Here is a 15,472-nt window from a genome sequence, read left to right as displayed (position 1 = left end):
TCACCTACAAGCATATAGTGCTCTTCATTACATACATCTTATACGATAGTATACAAACTTCAGTTAGGTAGCATCAAGTGGAATTTTCTACAGGCACTAGGAATCTTACAGAAGTTTGATTTCTTTCTAAAGTGTGATTTGATTCTCATAAAAATACTAATTGACTGTGCGCTTGAAACCTACTTATTGTGCGAATTCATTTGGTCTTTTGGCATATATGATTTAGCTATGCAATGCAGATGTTCAACTCGTCACATTTTGCCACATTGTGAAAATTAAAATAAAATATTATAAACCGAAGCAGCAATACTAATTTAATTTTTTGAATTTTGTTTTTGTTATAAATTAGTTTAAACATGGACGGTAGGCATGAACAACCTACATGCATACTTAAATCTTTCATAAATGTTGTGTTATTTAAATATCATGAATAGAAAGAGCAGAAGAAACAAAGTAACAATCAAATAGAAACAGTACTGACACATAACATTTCATTTCTTCAAACATTAACAGGAAAAAAAGTAATCAACTAAAATTTTAAAGTATATGTACAATAAGCTAGGCCTTAATTTAGGACCAATCAGTATAATAATTATTGGTTTACTTGAAATGAACATTTATAGATAAATTTGAATCAGCGAAATTTCAGGGATTGATTTCAATTCTAATTTTGATTGAAATATTTCAAATCTAATCGTAATCTCCAATTACATGTATTTTCTTATTATAGTATTTTCATTCTTAAAACTGTTGATAATAATCTGAAAAGTTAATGTTAGTTTAGGTTTTTTTTATTATATTAATCAATTAAAATCTGGTTTTGTGAAGGTTTAATCAAGAGAGTGATCAAAAATCTTACTTCTAATAGAGACAGGAATAGAATAAGCCCAAGGAGTAATTTTTATGAGAGCCGTTTAAAATATTAATTATCACTTTAAATTATAATAATTATTATTTTTGAGATATTCCCATTTCGAAAACTCCAAACAAATGGAAAAGTTGATGGAAATATGATACTTAGTCTTTAAAATATTACATTAATACTTTAATATTAAAATTTAAAATCACTTTAATAGGTAGAAAATCAGACGAATCAGGCCATGTTAATTGGGTTTAATCCAAATAAGTGGGAATATGAGAGAAACTAACTATATAGCTACAGTTATATAAGAGGTATTACCATTATCGATGAAATTAGTTTTAGTGGCTATCATCAACAAAAAAATTGATTTTTTCTAAAAATCAAAATTACTTAAATATAATAATAGATTAAATCCACTTAATCTGTTTCTACTATTTTATTTTTCAGAAAAAATTCATTCTATATACTTATTTTTAAAAAAAATTCTTTTAATGGAAGATGTTATCATAAAGAAATAGATCAGTAAAATTGCTTTAAGTAAAGCTCCCCTTGAAATTATATGCCTCAATAATATACCACTTGTCTAAAATATTTTTTCAATAAATTAGAAGAGGAATCAGCCCCTGACATTTACAAAATCTTTATATATATATATATATATATATATATAATCATGATGTTTGTAAGAAATATGGACAAAAAAATAAAAATTTCCTCAACATAAAGAAGTAGGTTTTGAATAATTTTAGAATGTCTATTATACAGCACATTAAGTTCAATATTGAGCTAATATTATTGTTAAATGGTTCCAGATTGTCCTGAATGTTCCCTACAATTAATTAGGCGTATAATATACCGTGTCATATTGGACAATTTCACATATATTTATACATAAATTAATATAGAATATGTACATACTTTTATATATATATGTTTTTCAGATGATTATAAAAATTAGATTGCATGGTTGGTTCACATTTTACAAAGTATAAAATGTAGTTTATTTATATATATATATATATAAATATATAAATGTATGTATATTCTATATAAATCGATAAAGTGAGCAATTCTACTTATTTTGGATATTTGGGGTTTTAATATAACAAAAAAATTCGATAGAGTATGAAAATACGTTTTACCATAGAAGTTGATGACTTACCATCATGGAATTCTTTAAAAATTTACTCCATTGTAAGTATGCATAATAGGGTATACAGCAAACTCATATAATCTTTCTTTCTCTTATTAAATCTGTCATTTATGCTTTAGATCAACAGAATCTTTTACAGAATTTTCAGTGGTGAAGCATCATCTATTTGGAAATTTAAAAAAAAAAACAACTAAATTACATATTATACTCACAAAGATAGTCTCTGTACGTACTATTTCAGTTAGTTCAGTAACAAGTAGCCACATAGATAAGGTTATAGCTAGGTCCGACAAATAGTTTCAGTGAAAATATGAGTACAGATACCCTGAAAGTACACTATTGTAAGCTACATTTAACAGTTAATCTTATATCTAAATATACTGACATGTATATATTAACACATATTAATTGATATACTTCTACATTCATAAAAATATTTTAATGATATGCCACATATAGCTTTCAAAATATAAATCCATCAACGCATTTAACATTTTTATATGTATAATTTCTTTTTTTTTTTTAATTTTTTTTAAAAGTTTTTTTAAATATATTTTAATGAGGTATAGCAAGATATTGCAAATGCTTATGAAGGACACGAGAGCAATCGTTACATTTAAGGATATGTATGCATTGCTTCTGATATGCTTTGATATCACAAATTAGATAACCTAGTTTGGTTTTGTAGCTTCTATTATCTGCAATAAAGGAAGGAATTAGTTATATTTCTTCATAAAACAATTAATACAAATATACTCTTTCCATATCACGCTGTTGGCCTTAGCCTGAAGCTATTGTGCATCGGCTACTCTAGGCCCTATGCGTGCTGTGCTCGTCACTAAGGATCCCTGAATCTACTCATTTTACATAAACGATGAGGATTAGAGAGACTGTTATACAGCTCCAGGCTATTTGAAATCTGTCAGATCCGCTTTCTATGACTTGAGGGATTGCGGTACTGCTCATAGTATAGTTTGGTGGTTTTCCATTACCTTGATTACATTCAATATTATCATCTGTAAAATAAATAAACAATAAAATTTAGCTTTATATCAAATCAATCATGTTTACTTATGGAAATTATTAAAATCAGTGTTGTTTTCAATACACTTATGGACCATGAAATATAATTATTGTTAAGTAAATACATATTTGGATTATTTTGACCTTGACTGCAGTATATTTTAGGGTAAAAAAATTAATTTTGTTATTCATTTTCAGTTTAATTTTATATTAACTTAATTTTTTGTAACATCTTTAGGAATAAATATATCTCAGAAAATTGTAAACTCATTTTTCTCTTAATTATTAAAATTTATTTTTTTTGTTAGGCATGAAAGAATATGTAAACAGTGAAATAAAGTGTCTAAATTTTGTTGTATTGACAATCGAAATTATGTTGGCCAGCCATTAGGATCAGCACTGCAATTAGTGTTAGCTTGTGATATAACATAAAATGAAATATAGCTTAAATAAATAAATAAATAAATTTAAATTAGTAAATGTTTAATGATTGGATTCAATTTAAATAAGAATATTTTTAAATTCATTTGTAAAATTTTTGTTTTTTGAACAAAAAAGTTACTTAAGTAATTTAATGAAGGTTACTCAATATTGTGAAATACTCAAATTAATAAATAAAATTATTTTTTGAAAGAGAGAGAAGTATTTCTAAAATATTTCTGAAATTAATCACACAAAAAATCTATGAAGAAATACAAATCAATGAGAGACAATTGCAAAATTACAAAATCAAAGAAAGAAAAAATGAACTATAGTCAGGCACTTGGAATACAACAGTGTCTCAATTCTTATGAAAAGCAAGTTAGGGGTCAAGTTCAGCTGGGGGGACCTGTACTAGTTATGGGTTAAGTAAGTCCAAAATAACGACCCATCATTAAATTAAATATATCAATTTGAATATTTTAGTTTCGAAAAAAAATCTTAGTAATTTTGGGATCATAGCAACTGTAACCAATTGTAACTCATAAACAGATAGTCCGTTAATATATTTATTCTTTATTATGAATGCAATCTCGTAAACCTGCAAGAACTATCATTGGTATTTGGTCAAATTTATGACTGGTATTATCCTACACCATGATGTACACTAATGAAATAGTAATGGTTGCAGATACAAATTCTCCAATAATCAAGAATTATGGCTATAAATAGAAGAGAAAAGTCCTCCAGATGATTTATGTTTCTGACAACGTAATTATACTACTATATGGTTTTACAATTGAAAGAACATCTTAATCAACAAAAGCTATAGAAATGAAAGATCTACAAAGAGCAGCTAGGCATTATAAAATGAGATCTTATGAGAAGAAAAAGCCCTTGGTGCTCAACTATATTTTTTAAATAGAAAGGAGACAATTGAAGTGACCTGACAATATATGACAAATGAAAGAACATGATAAACCTTAAACGTTCAGAGAAAACAAAGGGGGACAAGAAGAAAACCTAAAGGATGAAAGGTTTAAATTGACTTTATAATTAACAAATCAAATAGATCTACAGTAAATTTGATTTTATAAAACAAAAACAAATTTAAGTTCAGATATAGTTGAATAGCTTAAAATATACAAATATATGTAACCAAATATAAGCTCATACATTTACCTGGATTTTGGAAAAGTTTTGGCATGAATTCATTCCAAAAAGCGCATGCTGTTGCACGTGGACCTAGTCCAGTACCGCTTGTTTCTGCATTGAATACATAATAAAGTGGATGTTCCCGAGTGTATGTTGGCCAATATTCATCATCTGACACTGGTTTTCTAAGATATATATATTTATATAATTTATTAGAAATTCTAATATACTTTTAAAAAATTCAAAATCATTGTAAAGCAGTTCATAACAAAAATTCACTAATATTTAAAACAAGTTTTAAATTGATGTAAAGATAAAGTATTGATTTATGGTCATAAAGGTACACAAATTATTCCATCAGAATAATAGATGCTTTTTAAAAATCCTTTAATACTTATCAGGCTGAATCAAATTTAAACAATAATTATTTCAGTACATTTATAGATGAGTGTCATGCACAAACACACTGTTTCTCAATGTAGTCTCCTTTGTGCTCTACACACTTTTACTACCAGTTTTGAAGCTTGGGTATTTTTTATCGTACAAAGTTGGAGGAAAAAAATATCTATCAGATCCACAATGCATAATCATAAAGTATTTATCTGATATATGTATTAAACCCTCAGAAATTTTTACTCATATAAAAGCACAGTTTCAAGAGTCAGTGAAGGCTAGATTTTGAGGGTGGACGGGAGAAGTAAAATACAAAAGTCATGTTTGACACCCAAGGGGGTCTAATAGATGACAAAATTTGTGCCATTCGAGAGCTTACTTAACGTTATCACCAGTTCTGCTACTTATTACAGTAAGCAAAAACACACTTAAGAAACAGAAGAAAATGTAAACCATTAGAAATATTTTATTCTCCATACACACTTTATTATCTTTATTAGGGATAAATTTTAATAAATGGGCGAAGAAACCACCAAACAACCTCCTTATAACCCAAACTTCTTTCCAATGACTATTTTTTCATCTTGTCCTTGAAAGAATCACACAGAGGGGAACGATTTAAAAGCAATATGAAGTTGAGGATCATAAAGCAATTGGCAACTTTCCTTCAAACTTTTAAAAGGAACTTTGAACAAGGAATATCCAAGCTTCCAAATAGTTGAAGCATGTAGATTATGTGGGATATTATAATGAGAAATGCTGAAAGTATGGTTTGTGTATATTAATTAATAAATGTATAAAACCTGATTACCATTTATATTTTATCCACCCTCAATAGAAGCTCAAACGTTATAACCTAAGAGTCAGGTATGGGACCAGCAAGTTATAATTATCGGGATCAAACCTGTCGATTTCAATAAGGCTTTCTTTGTTTCATTAGAATGACTGAGCAGACCTGGGGAGTCCATAAACTAAGAAAATCTCATGTTTATTTTGCTTACCAGATTGTTGGTTATAAAAGATTTATACATTTTCATGCATATGTTATTTACAGATATGACAAGTAAAATGAAAGAAAGCAAGACATTTTTTGTTTTCATTTCACACATTGGTTATACATACCCTGTAAGAGCGAATCTGGAAAATGCTTGCATAATTCGATGAGAAAGATCCCTTTCTCTTGCATTGTACTGATGAGAATCATTGATAGGATGCCCAAATACATATCCAACTTCATCCCCATGCATCACACCCATCCATTCTCCCCAAATGTGATTACTTGATCTCTGAAAATAAATAAAAAATTCAAAATTCAGAAGTAAATATTCTCACTTGGATATATTTAATTGAAAATAAAACAATTCAATTTCAATTCAGTACTTTATTATAACTGTGATAAAAAGTTATCTTTATTTTGATATAGATTATCTTTTCATTGGCTTAAATAGATTTTAGGTATGTGTTCCTTGGGAGATGGTTGGTATGTTTTTTCAAGGTACTTGTTCTGGTAATATGAAGAAGGAGGCAGTAGGAATGAATAAATTAATTTATTAATAGTAAAATTAGACTTTCAAATTTGAATTATTTGTATCTGAACTAATTAGCATTATTTTGTTTTAATTTTAGTTTAATGATGAATTTATTTTTAATTAAATAGACTTTTTGATGAAAAATATTCTTGCATAAAATATGGTGTGTACAAAATATTACATATTGTGACCTTAATTTTACAACCACTTAACAACTCAATTTTTCTTAAGTAAAGTTTTGAGTGAATCTTGAAGTTTGAAGCATTTATTATCTGTTGAAAGTTTTAAGATCAATCTTACTGGAAACAAGAGGGCAGATCAGCTAGCTATTGAGGGGTTGTTGGGTCCACAGTCAGGTTTCTTTACAGACTGTGCTGTCAGCCTCAAAGAAGTAAAGCTGTAAAGCCACCATTAGGCAATGGGTCAGAAGCCACCAGCTTCACAGCCCCACAGATACTATCAGCAAACTCACTCAATGAGAGCAGGTCCTCAATTTCTGTTTACAAACAGGCCACAACAGGCTCATACCCCACCTATTCCGAAAGCTTCATATTGGCTCCAGACCTCTCTGAATATGGAGGAGGTGAACAGAATACCGAGCACATTATCCTAACATGTAAGTTCTTTTCTTAGATAAGGAGATTGGTCTGGCCTTCTCCAATTGAAGTGAAGAGAAATATCTATGAAAGCCTGGAGGACATCAAGAGAACCACTGAATTCCTTATTTTACTTCCTAACCTAGCCAGCTTAGAGAACAAAAAAGTCCCTTGAAAACTCATTAGTCAGAGTACTTTTTTGGTTTCTTAAAACTACCAGCAGATAACAAATGCATCAATTTACAAGATTCACTCAAAACATTACTTCAGACAAAAAAAAATTATCAGGAAGCTTTTGGAATTAAAGTAACATTCATACATACTGATTGATTACTATGTATAGGTTGAATGAGATTGGAAGTTGTAGATAAGAATTGATCATATAAAAAAAGGTATAAACCAGAAGATAATACATTAAATCACTCAACAGATGGTTGTATAAGCAACAGGAGTTTTTTAACTTCCCACCTCTGGACCTTGTTTTGTACAGAATCACCCATTATTATTCAAGATAAATCATTTGGACAGGGTAATGATGTCTAGGAACAGAAACAAATTCAGATAATAATGTAGTTTTAAAATACGATAATAATGTGTATTTCCAACTTCAAAAGTTTATGACAATTTTAAACATCGATTTGTGTACTGGTTTATTAGAAATTTTGGTTCAATAAAAAATATTATTATCCTCCAAAATATGAGGTTCTACGTTTTAAGACACGTATAATCCAAAAAGCGGATTAAAAAAATATCCGTCCATCTGTCCTGTCTTCCACGTCTTTTCTCTGAGACTATTGGGCCGATTTATTAAATAGTACTAGAAAAACTTTTTACTAAACAAAATGGTTTTGATTGTCACTGGGTATAAATATGACTGTGGAGGGCCGTGACAGCCTAGTTTTGAACCCCCCTAAGTATCTTACTCAAAAATTTGAAAAAGTGGCGATGTGTTTAACATAATATTTAATGTTTTATGTTATTGTTAATTATTATCGCTGTTATTTTAAATCCCCGTCCGAAATAATTAGAGGACCTCCTTTGTATTTGCCATCTATCCACTAGATATTTACACTATTAAATAAATAAAGTGTTAAATAAATATTAACAGACAAACTGAAAATAATATACAATTAGTAATGTGGCAACACTGTTTTTTCTTCAAACCCGCTTCTTTCATTTACCTCTAATTCAAAAAATACTCATAGTTGTTTTTTTTTTAATTATTCAGTTAAATTAATAGGTATGTTTTAAGTTTTATTTTCTATAAATTTTATATGTGTCATACTGAAGCAGTTACTAGGCGTAGAAGCAGAGAGACATTCAAATATCTCCAAGGTTTGTGTTTTTTTTTACATTCCTTAAAATATAGTTTCTTAATAAAAGCTTAACAATTTAAAATAGGATAAAAATTACATGAGAAAGTAATTGATTAGAGTGTGATATTAGAGACTACAATTATGATTTCTTAATGGCTAAGTCCTTGATCCTTATCGCTTGCAAATTTATACATTAATTTTTTTCATGTATTTTTTTTTAATTAGTCATTGCAATATAATAATTAATCCTTAATTCTTGTTGAGATGAAAAATAAAACCAAGTTTTCAAATTAACAATAAAATGAAGAAGTAGCACTTGAATGAAATTTTATTATAAATATAAGATAATAGATTGATAATATCAATACTTGCTTTCCTTTATCAAACAGCCTGATTTATGCATATCGATTGAGAACTGAAGGTAAGTTCGATGGATTCGATTTCAGCTTTTATTTTGTGTCTATAGCATTACCTAATGAAGTTCTTAATTAATTCATCAAATTTTTTAAACATTATTTTATTGAAACAATCCTTAATTCTTGAATAAAGAAATGCTCACTTCTTTATTCTTCTCGATGATTCATCCTTTCAATGAATGAATAGATTAAATTCAATGCCATATTATTCATTTATCTGATGCAGGCAACTGCCTATAGACCCAATTTCTTCTTGAGGCACCATGGCCAATGAGAAAAATAGGTTGTAGTAGTTTCCAAAGAGTCTCATTTTTATTCTTAAAGGAGGAACAAATTCCCCTTATAAGCTTATGAAGTATATACTTATTTTTTCTATAAAACGAAACTCAATTCCAGTAACAGAAAGAAAGATCTGTCCTGACTCTACCTCCCTTAGTACTCTTTCAAATATAATGTCAGATAACTTTCCAAATTACCTTCATTATTAAGGTTTTCAGCACTATTTATTTATCTTCTGTTGGTGTCACCTAAAGGTCTGTGGAAATTCGCATTACTTTGGGGCTTTCACATGGCTTTTTCAAGGCTATAATTTATACTGTTAATTTTCAATGAAAAACATTCGATAAATTACTTATATTATACATATCTTTTTTTATTTGACAAAAAGTTATGACAGAGGTATTATTTAAATATTATATAAACGTTAGCTTTTGTTAAATATTATAATTAATTCAATCAAGTTGATCTAAATTATCATTAGATACTTGTAGCAAAAAGGCTAACATATGTTGGAATGGGTAAAACACTAAACTCTCTATGTCCTTCAGTTGAAATTTTTCAGAAAAGAGGAAAAACTCATATCAGATATTTATTTTCTTCTTATAAATGTAAACACCAATTTATAATGAGATTCCCCCCTGACTATAGTGTCTATTTTGTTATTATTTATCGTTATTGGTTTCGAAAGAGAAAGTAGAAACAAAGTTGACAAGACTTTTTTTGAGCACTACTAATACTGGTTCTCAATTAGTAATTAGTATTTTTAACTCTTAACTTTGTAGACTCAGATCTAAATATGATTGTTTATGTGCTTTTAATTATTTTTTCATTCTTCCAAAAAACCCTATCTGGTGTAAGAAAAAGTAATATATTTTAGGAAAAACCTCTGTAATCATTTTGATGTTGGTCTATGATGAATGTAAGAAGTGGAGCGCTAAGGTGGAGTGGCGGGAGTGGGTTATTTTGTCCTGGACAGCCATGGAAGATCACTATTGTTGTAATGATAGAATATTATCAAGCCCATTTCATCAAGCCCTTTACTCCTCTAACTTCATGAGTATATTATTATTACACCTTCCTCACCTTATTCGGATCTTTTGTATTATTCTTAACTTTCCTAGAGATCCCATGAAGCCCATTAAGTGTGGCCCATTAAAATGAAGCCCATCTTTTTGATTTAAGTATTGTGATCTGAAAAAGGCAAGGGCCTCGCATTCACATAGGAAATGCTCAGCCTTTTCCTCATCCTTTCAGCACAAGTGGACTCTTCCACTATCTTCATCTTCTTGAGATGATATTTTAACGATCATTGGCCTGTGAGGAGACCATTATCCATTGACTATTGTTTGAGTTATTATTCTCAGCTCTTTACTTTTCAGGTTTACATAAAATCTACCTTTTCTTTTGACACATTAAAGAGGGATTTAAATTATTTCATGCCAGGTTTAGTAGTCCAGTATGTTTTCTTTTCTGTTTCCCAGGAGTCCATCTTCTTCCTTATTACACTTATTGACATACTAGAGTATGGTTCAGGGCCTCCTTGAGTACATGAACACTGACTTTTTGTTTTGGAGAGCCTTTGAATGTCATTGGAAAATAATGTTATTAGTCAATAAGTGTTTTGAATATTCAATAGTTATTCCATGATCTATATATTTCATCATGAGCCAGCCATGTTAATAGTGGCTTCTGCATATCCATGTATATGCGAGTATGTATCCATGTGTGTGTGGGTGTGTGTATATATATATATATATACACATATATATACATGCAGATATTTATATGATTTTGTAATGAATTGATTCATTATTTTCTTTTTCTCGTTGTATATCTTTTATTGTTTGATAAGAATTGTTTTCAATTTTTGTTTTATGTATTTTATATAGTGAGTTATTTTTATTTTTGTAGTTTCTGGTTAGATATGTTTTCTCATAATAGTATTTTTCTGATATTTTTAAGTGCCCAACCTCAGAAAAAAGTTCTTCAACTATATTATATCAGTACATAAATATGCAGTTATATCAGGCATTGAAAGTAAAAAGTAGGAAAAAAAATTCATAATGTCATGTAAATAGCTCTGTAGATTGTATATTTAACCAGTTTACTATGTTCATTTTGTCTTTCTTAGATCATTAGTTTCTTATAACACAATAGATAAATTTTTATTTGTTAAGGAACCTTTTAGGGTCCACCTATCTATATATTTATTACCAGATAATGCTACATATATCTAAAATTAGGTTTTGTAAAATTTAATGACATGAAAGTGATTACCTGGGTGAAATAATAATAATAAACTTTGAGACCATGGGAGGCGAATGTATGAGCAAACAAGTTTGTTGGGCAAATAAAAAAATAGTCACCAACTACATCAGCTATCATTTCTTGGTTCCTGATCACATGGTTTACATTTTCCCAGTCTGTGTACTGAAATATTAAATATTTATTATCGATATGATTCTTATATATTTTAGAATGATTTTTAATGTAGTATTTTATGAATTCATTATCACACCTGAAATATGATGGCTTCGCGTTCAAGATGACTTCTGTTTTTAAAAATTGTATTTACGATATCTACAAACTTGTCTCTCTGTAATGGGCTGGCACCATCTTTTTCAAAGTAGTCAATGAAGTCATAAAGGAGAAAATAAGTTCCTGAAAAAATATAAAATTCCTTAAATTATTAATTACTTTAAATTATACAAGAGGTTTATCATAATTTTATAGAATAACTAGTGGGAATTACTGTTGTAGGGATAGTTTTAATAAATGTGTTGTTTATTTTATATTTCCTCTTAATGATTCAAGTGCCTGATAATTAAGGAAAAATACTATAGTTTAATAAATAAAGAAATAATATTAATTCTGTAAAATATTGGTAAAAGGGTATAGGAAAATCAAGATTACTGCTTATCTAAGGTAACAGTGGTACCAAATCTGAAGTTCTGCTAATAGTTTCAAGAATCAGTTCTGTAAAAATGCTCTTAGTCTTGCATAGACTGTATTGGTCAATGGTCTCTTCTCAGTTCCACTCCCCCCCCAAAAAAAACAAAACAATCTTTTTGAAAATTCAAAATAGTTGTTATCGAAATATAATTTAGAAAAAGTCAAATAATTAATAAGAAATTTCAGTGATCCTTAAAATTTTAACAGAAGTTATTTTTAATAACTGGTGTAGAATTTAAAGTCAGATTTAAGAAATTCAAAATGAGGTCTCGTTATGTTGAACAGACTTTTCAAATCAACCAATTTACATAAAATTCCGCTGAAGGGTTCATAAGTCCTCCAAATTTATATTTGATGTTATCTATCAGAACTTTAAAATGGTAGATCCACTATAGTTACTGACAGTTTAAATATTACTTGTAACTCTTTGGTTTGAGATTTTCAATTTATAAAATATCTGTAATATGTAAAATATGCACAAACATATGTCTGATCTATGATAATAAAATATCCGATCCTATTTACACAAAAGCATGGGTTATTTCGGTGTATCTGAAATTAGCTGTTTCAAAAACCTAGTGTCTGCGAAAACTTCTTTAATCACTAACTGCTGTCTGGATCCAAATTATTTAATACTGATCAGAAAAATCTCTGGATAATGGTTTATATGAAAAGTAAATTACATAGATATATTGTATCCTCAACACTACAGATATAACCCCCTTTTTTTTTAGGAAGATAGAATTTCGGTTTTTAATTACTATTCATATCTCGACTAATGCTGTATTCCTTTAATTTTTCATAATTCACATTGGGGCTGATATTACTGTACATATAAGAAAGAAACTTGAAAAAAGCTGATTATTTTTCTTGTTGTTCAGCAGTTTTTTTTCTTTTGAGAAAATGTACAAAACTAAGGCGAAAAAATTACTGAAGTATTTTTTCTTGACTCATCTAACAAATTACTTTAAAATAAACAGGGTACTTTTTCCTGTTTTCAAATAAACCTGGTATCTTTCCCCACCTATGGTATGTAGGTCATAATGTAAATGTTAGGTACAGACTAGGTCAAGAGGTGGTTGAAAAATACAGTCCCTGAATAATACAGGCCTTGGAAACCAACTCTTATCGATTCGTCAATCAAGTTGGAATGCAGAGCAACTACGAAATTTGTAATTTAAGTCTTCACCTTCCATCTTCATCTTCACCTTGTCTGTCCCGAATGAGGGAGGAAATCGATATCACTCTAATTCTTATAATTTTACTCCAATATTAGTTCTATTTCGCAATTTCAGAGTAAAATTATAAAGAGGAGTAAAAAACAAAACAACTAGACGACAAGGCAAAGAACTAAAAAATTACAATTTTATGCAAATAAAAAGATATTTTTAAATTTTATTCTGTTAGGCTTTTTGTGGTATTTTTTCAAAACAGCTGATCTGACATGTACGAAACTTCTATTGTTATGTAGAGCCGTGAGCTATTTTCAAATAGGTTCAAACTGCCATCCGCCATCTTTAAACAAAATGGTTGAAGGTCAAAAATGATATACAAAATAATTATTTTGTTCGATTTTAATTTTACAAAAAATTTAAACGAGACTTTTTTTTATTGAAACTTCTCAGTTTTATACTGAAATCGTGAATTGAGTATTCTAGAAATGAAAGTGAATTTTCAGAGATCACGGACCATAGCAATTATAAAGAAAAAAATATTTAAAAATATCAATAATGGAAAAAGTAGTGGGTTAACCCATTAACCCACCATTAAGGAAAAAAATAAATATTTCATTTTTGTTCATACTTTTAGTCGGTCTAACGTTTTGTAGGATATTTGCGGAGTATTAAAGCCTACGTTCTATTTCTTCAGGATCTGTCCGCTTTTCATTGGACCTACTAACGTTAATCAGTGGGAACCCTTAGAGACTTAAAAAAAAATTAATTCTAAAATTGTATTCTATTAATAAAAAAACACACACATAAAAAAAAAAAAAAAAGATCAATATACCCAATATCATTCGTAGTCAAGTAAAATTAAACCATTGGTGATCGTTTAATGTAAATACTTACATTAACGTAATGTAAATACTTTATATTTGTCTCAGTGCTGTCGTACGTAGCAGTATAAAATAGCTGACATATATGTTTTTTTAATCTTACTTTGTTCTATTACTTACACTAAGGAATGAACAGCTTCTTAGGGTTTTCGAAAATAAAGTATTGTGCAAAATATTCGGACCGATAAGGATGCATTAACGGGAGAATTTAGAATATTACACAACGCTGAATTAAGTGACATACATCCGGTAAATATATAAGATGGGCATGTAAAATTGTAGGGCTAAGTAACGAGCGGATCCCTAAAATGTTTATAAACACTGAACCAACGGGTAAACGTCCGAGAGGTAGACCGAAACGTAGATGGGAGGATTACATTAAAACTGATTTAGTGGAATTAGGTTTGTAGGGGCACCACTGGAAGGATGTATGTAGAGAGCGTTTAGTGGTATCGGCATCGAACCTTCGGGTTCGTTAGGCCTTTATTATTATTATTACTTTTTTCTATTATTGCTGAACAAAACATTATAATCAAGATTAACCCTTATAATGTTATTAAAACGGTTAAACACTCATTCATGTTTATGTAGAATATTTATCCTGACCTACGGAAACTTTTAATGAAACTTTATCCTAGCGTTTTTCTCTCAGACATGTCACTGATATTAGGATTTTTATGAAGTTTAAATTTTTATTTGAACTAATTAATATTCATTTTTATGTGCTACCATTTTGAAATTAGATACTCTAAAATTAGAAGCAGAATTCGTTGGTGTTTAATGAAGCGAAAGGTTGTTCACTAAGCGCTTATTTTAGGATGTATGCTTGAAAACCGAAAATACTTAAGAACATCAATTTGAAAAAAAAAAGAAATAAATACCTGCATTAATAAATTTATCAAATTCATTTTTTCATGTTCTTAATCTGTAGTTTGCATTGTGAAAGAAAGTTAGTAAAATTGCTGACACATTTATTTATTTACGGGAGACGATTTTATAACTATAAAAATAAATAATTAATAGAAATAAAAATGGATTGATGCTGCTATATAATGCGGGCTAATTATTAAAGGCTTGGACATAATACTGATAGGCTTCCAAGACAAAAAATAAAAATACATATAAATAAAAACAGCGTGGTCACTCAGAAAAATATTGTTGCTATATTGTTGATCAGCTTTCCGATCAGATTTTTAAACTGTGGCAAAACATTACATTGCTTTTTTTATTTATACTTTTTTTTGTAAAGCATCACAACTTTTTTTTATCAACTCCATAATAACTCAATAATTGGACGTAAAATAATATAAACTCGAACTTAA

At 28.8% G+C, this 15,472-nt stretch overlaps 1 protein-coding gene across 1 annotated transcript in view; it reads right to left on the bottom strand.

Moving 5' to 3' along the window:
- Positions 1–1,877: 1,877 nt before the first annotated feature.
- The window catches only part of LOC106689821 (acetylcholinesterase), an 82,902-nt gene continuing 69,307 nt past the window's right edge, over positions 1,878–15,472 (bottom strand). Inside the window, exons 7-11 of the mRNA XM_014435003.2 lie at positions 11,661–11,803; positions 11,420–11,572; positions 6,129–6,292; positions 4,641–4,798; positions 1,878–3,031 (exon numbers count right to left, since the gene is read on the bottom strand). Of these exons, the coding sequence (XP_014290489.1) occupies positions 2,874–3,031; positions 4,641–4,798; positions 6,129–6,292; positions 11,420–11,572; positions 11,661–11,803 (776 nt within the window). The 3' untranslated portion in view covers positions 1,878–2,873. The remainder of the gene's footprint in view (positions 3,032–4,640; positions 4,799–6,128; positions 6,293–11,419; positions 11,573–11,660; positions 11,804–15,472) is intronic.

This window comes from Halyomorpha halys, unplaced genomic scaffold (genome assembly GCF_000696795.3).
Source record: "Halyomorpha halys isolate HHAL.00 unplaced genomic scaffold, Hhal_1.1 Scaffold1478.1, whole genome shotgun sequence".
Taxonomy (NCBI): domain Eukaryota; kingdom Metazoa; phylum Arthropoda; class Insecta; order Hemiptera; family Pentatomidae; genus Halyomorpha; species Halyomorpha halys.
This window is presented reverse-complemented; position numbering and strand designations above follow the sequence as displayed.